The 12,859-nt window shown below is 42.0% G+C and overlaps 1 protein-coding gene across 4 annotated transcripts in view; it reads right to left on the minus strand.

Moving 5' to 3' along the window:
- The window catches only part of Commd1 (COMM domain containing 1), an 84,812-nt gene that overhangs the window by 52,350 nt on the left and 19,603 nt on the right, over positions 1-12,859 (minus strand). For 3 of the 4 annotated variants that reach the window (NM_144514.2, NM_001361661.1, XM_017314316.2), the window contains one exon: positions 4,334-4,615. In NM_144514.2, coding sequence (NP_653097.2) covers positions 4,334-4,615 — 282 coding nt within the window. Of the gene's footprint in view, positions 1-4,075; positions 4,156-4,333; positions 4,616-12,859 lie in introns of all 4 variants that reach the window. The other variant, XM_006514563.4, reaches the window with a different exon arrangement.

A 12,859-nucleotide genomic window follows, 5' to 3' on the forward strand; every position in this document is an offset into this window, starting at 1 on the left:
CTTGCCTAGCATTTGGGAGATTTGGGACTTAACTCCAGTACTGCAAATGAAACACAACAAAAGCACAACAAAGTGCACTGTATAGTATATTTAACTGTAGGTTATAATCATAATGTTATAAAATTCATTGGGATAGTCATAACACTACCAATCTTGTAGGCATTCTGTTTAATTGAAAAAGGTCTTATGTCTAGCTTCACTTTCAGCAGAATACAAGAAAAGTAAAGTAGTGCCTCTAACAGATTTAAGTTCAAATACTTCATCCCAGACCTGTAAGCGGGGTTTGCTGCCAAGTCTGATGATCTGAGTTTGATTCCCAGGACCCACGTGGTAGAAAAAGAGAACTGACTTCAGAAATGTGTCCTCTGATCTCTACATGCACACTGTGACACAAGGCTGTACCTCAATCTCTAAGTTTTGTCCCCAAGACCTTCCTGAGGTTGGTGCCTTCCTGCTACTCAAGACTCAGAGCAGCCTTGAGCAGAGTCTGAGGCAGAGTCCAGCAGCTGTGAGCCTCAGGGCCCCTCGGGAAAGCCTGATATGCAAAGGCACCGAGGATTCTAGCACCCCAGTTCTGCTTGTGTTGGCTCTCCTGCCCACCTACCTGCCTGAGGGTGGGAAAAGGGAGAAAGAACATGTACGATGTGATGAAAAAGAACCAGCGACTGCAGGAACCTTTCCTAAGTCACCACCCAAAGTGATGAGCGTGGTAAATGCTCCAAGAACTGATTCTGTCTGTACTGACTCCATTTTGTAAGTGTGTGCTCTGGATCAGAAAGCAGAAGTTATCAGAAAAAAAAAAAAAATCCGATGCAAACGTCTAGTCAGCTCCTACTCTTGAAGCCTGGTCTGCCCACAGCATAAAGCAAACCACTCCGATGAAGCTCACTCTCCAGGAAAGGAAGCCAGTGGGAGAATACAGGAGAACTGAGGCTCTGCCTCTCCGAGGATGGAATTATAGGCATGTACAGCTGAAATGCCACTATTTTTCATTTGTATTTTATGTGTATGGGTATTCTGCCTTCATATACATCTGTGTACCACGTGTGCCTGGTGCTCTCCAAGGCAAGAAGAGGGTATTGAATCACCTAGAACTGGAGTTACCAACAGTTGTGAGCCACCATCTAGGGACTGGAAATCAAACCTGGGTCCTCTGGAAGAGCAGGCAGTGCCCTTAACCACTGATCTTTCTCTCCAGCCCTAAGAAGCCTAAGAGACCTAAAAGATCCCTGCTAAGTCAGCAGCAGTGAAACCAGAGGCAAGCATCCCTCTCTTCTGTAATTTTATCAAATATATTTTCAGGTCACTCTGGAAATTCACAGGGAGTATCATTGGGCCTGAGGACTGCACAGAGACAGGTCTCACACCTGTTCCCAAAAAAGAAACTACATGTACACACCATACTACATTTTGCTCCTTCAAAAGTTATTCTAACTGAAGAGGTGACTGTTTTTAATTGGCTTATACTGTACATCATATTGGCATATCGAATTAGCCTATAACACCAGCTGCTTGGGAAGCAGAGGGAGGGGACCATCAGTTCAAGGCCTATCTGAGCTTACAGAAGGTTAAAGCAAGCCTAGGTAGCTTTCTGAAATTCTATCTCAAAAACACAAAGGACAAAAGAAGGGAAGGCCAGTGCATGGCTGAGTGGCTGAGAGCTTTCCCAGTGTGTATGTCCTGGGTTCAGTTCCTGACATCACAGAAGCAGAAATGACAAAGACAGAAGAGAGGGAGAAGTTATTTAACTTAGAGGTACAGAAAATATATTTGATAAAATTACAGGAGACATTTCCCAAATATGGGGAAGAGATGGCTACCCAGACACAGGAAGTATTCAGAAACCAAGCCAAACAGAAAATACCATGTGTGCTACAGTTCAGTATCATATTTATGAAAAAAAGTATTGAGAATCATAAGGGAAAATATCAAATCACATAGAAAGGCAAATCCATCAGAATAACAGCAGATTTCCTCACTAAAAAATCTAAAGGCCAGGAGAAAGGAGTGGTCCATTTCAATTGCTGAAAACCAATGGCCAACCGAAATTACTATGTCCAGCAGAACTATTCTTCACAATTGGAGAGGGGGAAAAAGTTTCCATGATAAACACAAGCTAAAGGAATGTATTACCACTAATCCAGCAGTACAGAAGCTACTGGAAGGAATGCTACACATCAAAGAAGAAGAAGAAAAAATAACATTCATGAGACACAGGGAACAAGGAACTATACTGAAGCAGAAAGCAAGCAAATATGAGGAAAACAGCAAACATTATAAAAATCAACAAAATAGCCAGGTGGTGGTGGCTCACACCTTTAAATCCCAGCACTCAGGAGGCAGAGACAGGCAGATCTCTCAGTCTGAGGTCTACAGAGTAAGTTTTAGGACAGCCAGGGCTACACAGAAACCCTGTCTTGGAAACCAAAAGCAAAAACAAAACAAATGGATGCTGCTGAGAAAGGCAAGGAGACTTTTGTTGAGAAGTGTGCCCAGTGCCACACTGTGGGGAAGGGTGACAACCAAACACAAAGCAGAGGGCTCCTCCAGCCAATGCTTTCTTTTACACAGTCCCCAACAAGAACAAAAGGGTCATCTGTTGCTATATAGGGAACTGGTTACACAGAAACAAGAAAAGCGCTGTGCTTGAGAAAGTTCTTTTCTTTTCTTTTCTTTTTTTTTTTTTTAAACAGGGTTTCTCTGTATAGCCCTGGCTGTCCTGGAACTCACTTTGTAGACCAGGCTGGCCTCAAACTCAGAAATTCGCCTGCCTCTGCCTCCCAAGTGCTGGGATTAAAGGCATGCGCCATCATGCCCAGCCTGAGAAAGTTATTTTCTAAAATACAATGTATTGTAGCACAACCAAATTGTTCACATTACCAAAGCAACATTTCCCTGTATGTTCTCATATCCCGGGCACATATTAAGTACTTAAAGACAACATGAAATACAGTAGATTCCTGGCAGGCTCCACATCTCAAGATTTGACCAACCACAACATAAAAATACTCACATAAAATATCTGTATCTACCATGTACTGACTTTATTTTGTCATTATTCAGCATAATAATAATTGACATAGAGTTTACATTGTTTTAGGAAGTATAAGTAATCTAGAATTATGTAAAATAAAGGAGGATATATGTAAGTCACATGCAAATGCTACACAACTTCATGAAAAGGAGCTGAGCGTAGGTGTTGGGTATGTGCAGGGACATGGTGTCCTAAGGGCAGTCTTCTCAGAGACAGACACATGTGTGCACTCACTATTGCCAGAATAAAAAGTAGATGGCCTATGCACGGACCAGAAAAGCTCCGAGTCCACCTGCTACTCCTCTCTTGACTTTTTTTCTCAGCACACTTTGTTTCCTTTGTCCTGGGGGAAGCACAGGCACATTTCTATAGAGAGCACAATTGACTGACTAGACTTCACAATTAAATAAGCCCAAGCCCATTGCTACAATTAACACTATTCTAAACTAAATGAGTAAAAGGGATTCTAATTTTCTTAATTAACAAAGCACCTTTAATTAAAATCAAATGGAATTACATTGGAAAAGAAACAAAAAAAACCTAAAGAACAGCATGTGTGAAGAAACCAGCCAGCTAAAGGGACTGTGCTTACCATTGAGAAGGAAAATACATTTCTAGTGCAGGATATAATGAAAGCCCTTATTTGATTATTTTTCAAAAATAAATGTGATAACTCAGTGGTCTGGATAGTCTCTAATTACCAGTTTGTTTCCCCTCTTCCCCACTCAAAAAACCATAAGCCAGGCCACCTGAAGTCTGATTTAGCAGGAGCTGGAGCAGGAGCTGGATAGCTTTAAGAGAATCTGCATAGACACTAAAACCACCTGTTATGTGATTAGCGACTCCAGAGGTGAGCAGCACTGGCTCGTGAATAATCAAGATCCAGTTGAAAATGATTTGTGAGCTTGAGGCCAGAGATGGCACACATGGTCTTTAGGAACAATGCATCGATATGGTTAAGAGATTAGGACTTATCACCTCCCATACTGGATTGACTACACAAATAACAGGATAGGAAAGGTTTGGTGTGCACCCACTAACCTTGGCTCCTGCTCTTTGTGTCTCTATCATTGCCTGGGAGACTGCAGTCAAAACTGTCCGACTCTGCCCTTTTGAGACAACTGCAAAGACATGTAGCTGCTTTTTTAAACTCTGTATATAACTGAAAACATCAAAATGTTCACATGATTCTACCTCTAAAAGTGATTTTAGGGTTACCTCAGCAAACTCTGTTAAATAAAAGTAAAATAAGTGTATGAAAATACACAATTTACAAAGGGAAATTGAAGCTGGACTCACCTGTCCATTTTTTCCAAATTCCAGCTCTATTATGGCAACAGGGCTGTGTATCTGAGTTGAGTGCCGTGACTGAGACTTGCCATCGACTCTCCAGCTCAGGCCCCGAAGGCCGTTGTCCCAGCGGCTCTGCTTCATGAGACTCTCTCGGATTTTTATCTTGTGGCTCTTCCAAAACTTGGAGATGACTGCAGCTTGCTCACTGGTGATGCCACCTTGCTTTTTGGTTTGAGCAGTCAGGAATGCCTCTAACTGGTTGAAATCCATGTCTGCAGATGCAATAGACTATAAAGATAAAAGAAAAAGCAATATATTTGAACTTGGTAGATAACTAGACAAAGCTAGCTGCCTAGCTACAGAACATATTTTGATTGAACTTAGTTTCACCAGGACTCCTCTCGGATAGCCTGCTGTTGCCCTGTGTCATGGAGATCCTGAAGCTGTGGGTCTGTAGGACCGGCCCTGAATCTGGGCCTAGGTGGTAGTTAAATGGATCAGACTGCTAGTTCTCCCACACACCACCACCAGAGCTAACTCTCTGGCTGGCCAGGCAAGGCTCAGAGCCAGCTCTTCAGTGATCAGTGGGGCCAGCTCTCCAGAGCCAGCTCTCCCAGGCTGCCTAGGTAAGGGGCAGGGGCAGGATCAGCTCTCCCATGTGGGCAGGGCGCCACTGTGTGGTAGCAAATCAACACCACCTCCGGAGGCATGGTCTTTGGTGAGTCCAGACATGACCCTGAGCAGCAGCACAGGCATGAGACATCACCATGGTCTCAGATGGCAATGCAGGCCTCTCTCACATCAGGCTGTTCCTCACCGCCAGCCTGTCTCCAGTTCTCTCTTCATAGTCACAAACTTCTTACCTTCTCTGTCTCTCCCATCTCTGCAACTACATACTTGCTCATTGCAATGGCACCTACTGGGCCCACACTGCTAGCCTGTGGTCTGTGGCTGTCTTCAATCCAGCCCATGCTGCACAGCCTAGACATCTATTACTTCTATTGAGTCTCATATTCTAGTTTCCATTTCACAGACAACATGGTCGTCAGAAGCACTAAGTTTCCATAAAACCAGAGAGCCAAAGAGTCCTAACTGTTGAGCCATGTTTCTCTGGCTGGTTGTCCTAAGTGACTGCACACAGATATGGACACTGGCATCGCTGCTGCTGCTGCTGCTGATTAAAAAGTCAAACTGATTCTTTCTACCATCAATGATATAAAAATGTTACCACCCAAGGATTAGCTATTAAAGCTTTATTTATATCCCTTAGAGAGTGATTTTCATCTTTTCAAGATTTAGCTGTTACAAGTGAGAAATATGTATTGTTAGACGTAAGCCAACTAGTTTAGTTTAACAATTTGCAGGAAAGTTGAGAAGGTGGTGTAAATCAAACCAGTGTGCCAAAACTCGTAACACTGTTATCCATAGGCAAAAAGGAGCCACCAAATGCTGGACACATGGATAATTATGATGCAAAGCTAAATCTGAGGACAAAAGTAGCTGAGGCGAAGTGGGAATCCCAGAAGCTTCCTTCCTTGGCCAGATGTTGCTGTAGGTACACCAAACCAGGTTGAGGGCAGCTGCAGTCGCACAGGCCAAGGACAGCTACAGATCTACTGTTGTTGATGTCTCTATTAATATAAAAGTTGTGTGGACGGATTGGTGAGATGGTTCAGTGGTGAAGATCACTGGCTGCTGCTGTTCTTCCAGAGGTCCTGAGTTCAATTCCCAGCAACTACATGGTGGATCATGACAATCTGTGAAGGGATCTGATGCCCTCTTCTGGCATGCAGGTGTATATGCAGAGAGAGCATTCATACATTAAAAAAAAAAAAGTAAAAAAGAAAACAAAAATGATAATGATAAAGTAAAATAAATAAAAATTTAATTTTCTTTTTAAAATTGTGTGGCAAACACCCAATCATCCTGATAGATTATTTCACATTACAGTTGAACACATTTACTGCTTAATTGCCATATTACATAGAAATAGAAATATTACTTTTAAGACTAGCCTGATGGCTCATGACTATAATCTCAGCACTCAGGACATAAAGTCAGGAAAATAGCCAAGAATAAATCTGGCCTGTTTATATAAGTTCTAGGGCAGGTAGAGCTCCATGGCAAGTCCCCAAGGAGAGGGAATGATTACTGAGCATGTTATACTAGAATTGAGTTAAATATTCCTATTAGCATCTTCTTTTACGACACTGAAACTCTGTACCATTTCTGCCTCATTCCACTCTGGGATTTTACTCTGGGATGTGTGTGGGGATGCGCCCCTGTACCGACAGTCTGAAAGCAGTAGCAGCACCCACATCCTCAGCTCACCAGGAGTTCCATGACAGCATGTCTTATTCTGACATAACTCTGTCTAGAACATAAAAGCTATTTTGGTTGAGTTTCAATCAGTATCTTGATCTGGGGTCAATCCATCCTTTTCTTAACACAATTCAAACATAAACGGGGAACCAACTTAGAATTGAATTTAAAAAGTCATGCATTCTCATTTAATACCAGTTTTTTAATTCAAGAAAGGCCCACATCAGCTTCATTGCAGTTTTCTTCTCATTTTTAAACATATAAAAATGTAAAAAGCATTCTCAGCTGGGAGGTACATGCTTTTATCCCAGCATTCAGGAGGCCGAGGCAGGAAGAGACAGCTTGGTCTACAGAGTGAGTTCTAGGCAGTCAGGACTATACAAAAACAACAACAACAACAACAACGAAACACTATCTCGAAAAACAAACAAGAGGCAGGCAGATTTCTGAGTCCAAGGCCAGCCTGGTCTACAGAGTGAGTTCCAGGACAACCCTATACAGAAAAACTGTCTCGAAAAAACAAAAAACAAAAACAAACAAACAGCAAAGAACGAAAACAGAAATAATTCTCGGCTTATGAACTATACAAGGACAGGAAACATGGTCAAGCCCTGCTCAAGAACATACCACAGAATAGGCTGACCCAAGTCCACGTGACTGCAGTGTCCTATGCACCTGACCCTATACGAGAAAACTGGTTTATAACAACCACAGCCTAGAAATTAACTTTGTTTACTTGAGAAAGTACCTTAGAACAGTTTTAGTAAACACTAAGTTTTTCAGAAATGTGACTAAAATAGCTTTATAAACAGGATGCTGAGCATTTGGAAGAAGCATTGCTGAGTGTAAAGTGTATGAGCTGCCAAAGCAGCTCAGCTGTACAGTAAGTGCATTTGCTGCTATTTGTTCACAGCGATTCCACATATATGTACGACAGGAACACATACTGACTGCTTGAATGGTTACAGCTTACAAAATCTCAGGTTACTGTAGCTTTTCATTTATTTATGTCATGCTGATGTTTTAAAAAATACAAACTATATTTTGTGTGTGCATATGTGTGGTAATTGTGTACATGTGTGGGCTGTGTATGTACATATGTGTGCTGTGTGTGCTTTGTGTGCATGTGTGTGTACATGTGTGTGTACATGTGTGGTGTGTGTATGTGTGTGCATATGCATGGTGTGTGTGTGCATGTGTGTGCAAATGTGTGCTATGGGTGTGCATATGTGGTGGAGGGGGGGAGCGATCATGCATGTCTGTACATAAATGTGGAGGCCAGAGGTCAGTGTTAGTGTCTTCTTTAATCATTTTCCATCTTCCTTTTGAGCCATAATATCTCAGTAATCCTGGAGATTACTGACTAGGTCTGTGTGTCACCATTACCACTTCCACACTGGAGTGAGTTACACATGCATGCTGCTGTGCCTGGCTTTTTACATGGATGCCGGGAAACCAAATTCAGCTCCTCATGTGCGAGTATCAGGCACTTTACAACTGAGTCAGTTCCCCAGCTCCATATACTTACATAAGAACTTATTATAAGGATATAAAATCAGTCGTAGGAAAAATGTTTATTATAAAAAGTAAACAGGGGCTTGACAGATGGCTCAGCTGTAAAGAGCCCTGGCTGCCCTAGCAGAGGACCCAGGGTTCAATTCCCAGCCACCGATATGGCAGTTCACTGTGACTTCAGTCTCAGGGATCCAACGCCCTCCACTGGCCTCCCTGGGCACCAGGCATGCAAATGGTGCACAGACACTACATGCAGGCAAAACACACACATACATAAGAGAAATAATAATAAAACTTTAAGTGAATACAAACACAGGCTCAGAACTACTATGTATATAGTATTCAGAACTACTCCTCTCTCCAGACCCCCGTTTACTTTTTATAGTAAACGTTTTTCTAATTTCTGAGCATCAAGCAGAAGCTCAACGTTAAACCAGGCATATCTTCAGTACCTAGGTGAGCACAATGCTCCTGCTTCCCACACTGAGAGCAAGCAGCACTAACCTGCTCACAAGTCCCACTGCTACATTCCCAAAGGCAGTTCCTTTCTGTGCCTCTGTGATACTGGGGCTGCCAGAAATGCCCTTCACCCACCACTCGCCTCATTAGCCTCTTCTACCCAGTCAAACATGTTTTTCCCAGTGTCTTCTTCCCTAGTAAGGTAATTGCCCCTGTCACTGTACTTGCCTCAGAACAAGGAAGAGACCTGCTTGCAAGTCTCTTTAACCCATTGATTCTACTCTGCGAGAGTAACACATCTGACACCATTCTCTGACATAGGATTCAAACTGTAACAGGCAGCCTGTCTGAATGACAAGGCACCAGAGCAAGGTGTGCCTGTATTTAAAAAAAAAAAAAAAAAAAAAAAAAAAAAAAGCCTCTCAAACTGTAAACCCCCAGCTTTTATTAAATTTAAAATGAAACACAAACTCGTAAACAAATGTATAACTGTGACTCTTAGACATGTAAACATAAATAAGAAAATCTTTGGGATCTAAGACTACGCAAAGTGTCTCTTGACAACAAGGCACAATTCAAAAAGAAAAACTAACATACTCACACTCATCAAAATTAGCTTTTTCTGGGGGGAGGGTATGGGGGACTTTTGGGATAGCATTGGAAATGTAAATGAAGAAAATACCTAATTAAAAAAAAAAAAAAACTCCCATTAAAAAAAACTAGCTTTTTCTCTGAGGAAGGGGCAAGCTTGCTTCAGCAGCACATATACAAACCTTGGAAGAAAGGATGACTGGGCTGAGGGACACAACATAGGACCAGTGTCCAAGACATAGAAGTTTTCCACACTCAGCCAGAGCAGGCAAGATAGTCCAGTGAGACAAGCCAGGTGACCTGAATTTGATCACTAGAGCCAATACAAAACAGAGAGAGAACAAACTCCACAGAGCTGTCTCCTGAGTTCTTCAGGCATACCCTGGCATGTACACATTGTGTGTGAGTGTGAGTGTGTGTGTGTGTGTGTGTGTGTGTGTTTTAATTGTATCGTGTGCAGCCGGGTGTGGTGGCACACGCCTTTAATCCCAGCACTCAGGAGGCAGAGGCAGGCGGATTTCTGAGTTCAAGGCCAGCCTGATCTACAAAGTGAGTTCCAGGACAGCCAGAGCTATACAGAGAAACCCTGTCTCGAAAAACCAAATAAATAAATAAATAAATAAATAAAATAAAAAATTGTATCTTGTGCACATGGGTGTTTTGTTTGCATGTAAATCTGTGCACCACATGCATGCTGTACCCCTGAGAAACCCTGTCTCGAAAAACCAAATAAATAAATAAATAAATAAATAAAATAAAAAATTGTATCTTGTGCACATGGGTGTTTTGTTTGCATGTAAATCTGTGCACCACATGCATGCTGTACCCCTAACCCCAGAGGTCAGAAAGAGCACCACATACCCTGGAACTAGAGTTACAGGAAGTTGTTCACCTCCATGTGGGAAACCTCAGTTGAGAAAATGCCCCCACCAGACTGGTCTGTGGCAAGCTTTCAGGCAATGTTCTTGAATGGTGATTGGTGTGGATGGGCCCACCCAGCCCACTGTGGGTGGGGCTGCCCCTAGGCTGGTGGTCTGGGGTGTATAAAAAAGCAAGCTGAGCAAGCCATGAGAAACAAGTTAGTAATGAGCATTTCTCCGTGACCTCTTCATAAGTTCCTGCCTTGATTTCCTGCCCTGACTTCCCTGCATGATGGACTATAAGCTGTAAGATGAAAGAAACCCTTCCCAAGTTGATTTTGGTCATGGTGTTTATCACAGCCATAGTAAGTCTAAGAAATGCAACATGAATTTATGAAATGTCACAATAACACTCACAACTTTGAGAAAGCCATAGGTAAGCTGTGGTATCTTAGGCATTGTTCGCGTTGTAAATACACATTCATGGTAGCCTACACCCAAGTTATTCTCAACCTTTCACATGTTTGGATATAATCAAACATTGTTTACATGACCAAATATAAAATTCTGTGACTATGTATAACAAAAACAAATACCATAAAGACTTCAAAAATACCCTGGACTCTACCTAAAATCAATTCAAATATGAAATATTTCAACAGATCCACCCAGCCCTTCTTTTATCATAACACCATAGCTAATGAGAATTAATCCTACACCCAGGTCGCTCTCCTTCCCTCTACTTGCTTTCTACCTGGGAATCACAGTTACAGTTATAATACATGTATAGTTTCAAACTACAGAGATACTTAAACACATAAAAATTCACATCTTAGGCACTCACAATTAGATCCTATTCTTGATAAACATTGCCAGTGTTCAAAAAATATTAAATAATTATTGCATACAATCAGTAGTCTCTAGGTCTCTAAGAAACAAGTCACCATATCGAAAATTAAGACCAATTCACATGCTACAAGGCCAGAATTGATAACAAGGTCCATCAAAGGATGTAAGGCCATGACAACTATCTTTGCAAAAGTAGTAGAGCTTCTCTGGGAGACGGTCTGGCAGCTTCTCACAAAGGTGAATGTTCTGACCACCCATTCAAACCAATGCTTCCCTTGGCATTCACCCAAATTAGTCGAAACTTCTCTCCACATATAACCTGTACAAGCATGCTTACAGAAACTTTATTTTCAGTTACCAAAACTTGCAAGGAACAAAGATGTTTTACCTCCAGAGAGTGGAATGTGTTTGTTCATTTGTTTGTTTAAGTTTTTGTTCTTATTATTTGCACCCAGGCTTTCTACTACTGAACTAAATCCCCAGCTCACAAACAATGGAGTATTATTCAGTGCTAAAAAGAAATGGGTTATGGCATTAAAGACTACAGGGTATCTATTACTAATTGAAAAAAGAAGTCTGAAAACACTACCTCCTGGATGATTCCAACTATTAGGACATTCTGGGAAAGGTAAAAGCAGGGACACAAAAAAGAAATCAGTGGCTGTGTGTGTATGTGACAGTACAGCTGTGTGTGTCTGTGTGTGTGACAGTACAGCTGTGTGTGTGAGAGACACTACAGCTGTGTGTGTGTGTGTGTGACAGTACAGCTGTGTGTGTCTCTGTGTGTGTGTCTCTGTGTATGTGTGTGACAGTACAGCTGTGTGTGTGTGAGACAGTACAGCTGTGTGTGTGTGACAGTACAGCTGTGTGTGTGTGTGAGAGCCAGTACAGCTGTGTGTGTGTGTGACAGTACAGCTGTGTGTGTGTGTGTGAGACAGTACAGCTGTGTGTGTGTGACAGTACAGTTGTGTGTGTGTGTGTGACAGTACAGCTGTGTGTGTGTGACAGTACAGTTGTGTGTGTGTGTGTGTGAGACAGTACAGCTGATTAAGGTTGTGAAGCTACTCTGACTACCTGTCAAAATCCACAGAACATACAGTGCCAAGTGTAAATCTTAAAGTGAACATAGACTTTGGCCAACAATCTTAGTTTCACCCATTTTAATAAATGTACAACTTCAGTGTGAGGTATTGATAATGAAAAAGATCTACACTCGCAGTAAAGAAGTCTAACCAAGCATGGTGGCCCACCTCATTAACACTAGCACGCAAGCAAAGGCAGGGAGATCTCTGTGGGTTGGTTCTAGGACAACCAGGGCTGCATAATGAGACCCTGTCTTTAAAAAACAAAAAGTCTATTTACTGTTTTTAATAAGTAACAGCAATGTGTTTCTGTGATCTTATTATGAAGAAAGAGACTCCATCAGTTTTCACGCTAAGAAACATTTAGTCTCACACACACACACAAATTTTTAGTCTTTTTTTTTTTTTTTAGTCTTATTTTTAAGGTAAGCAAGGCACAAGTTACTTCCCTAGGATCTGACCTCTGTAGTAGAGCCAAAATAAACAGGAGTGGGCCAGAACCAAAGCTAAGCACAGCCATGGCTGTGCTGTTTGCGTGCTCTTTCTGTACAAAGAACAATTCAGATTCAGAACAAGACTTCAGCCCTCAGCATGAGCATCCAGTGCATGCTGGTTATCTAAACAATGTTAACCTTGTGCGCTGAAGATTCTGTGGCAGCTCGGAGCAGTGACACACACCTGAGAACACAGCACTCAGGCCAGCCTATGCTAGACAGCAAGTTCCAGGCTAGCCTAAACAACAGAGCTAGACCCTATCTCAAAAAAGTAAAATAAAATAAGTAAAATCTGAGGGGGGAGGATAAAATATCTTAGAGGTAGTGTGCTTGCCTAGTAAGTGCAAACCTCTGGGTCTG

This window comes from Mus musculus, chromosome 11 (assembly GCF_000001635.26).
Source record: "Mus musculus strain C57BL/6J chromosome 11, GRCm38.p6 C57BL/6J".
Taxonomy (NCBI): Eukaryota; Metazoa; Chordata; class Mammalia; order Rodentia; family Muridae; genus Mus; species Mus musculus.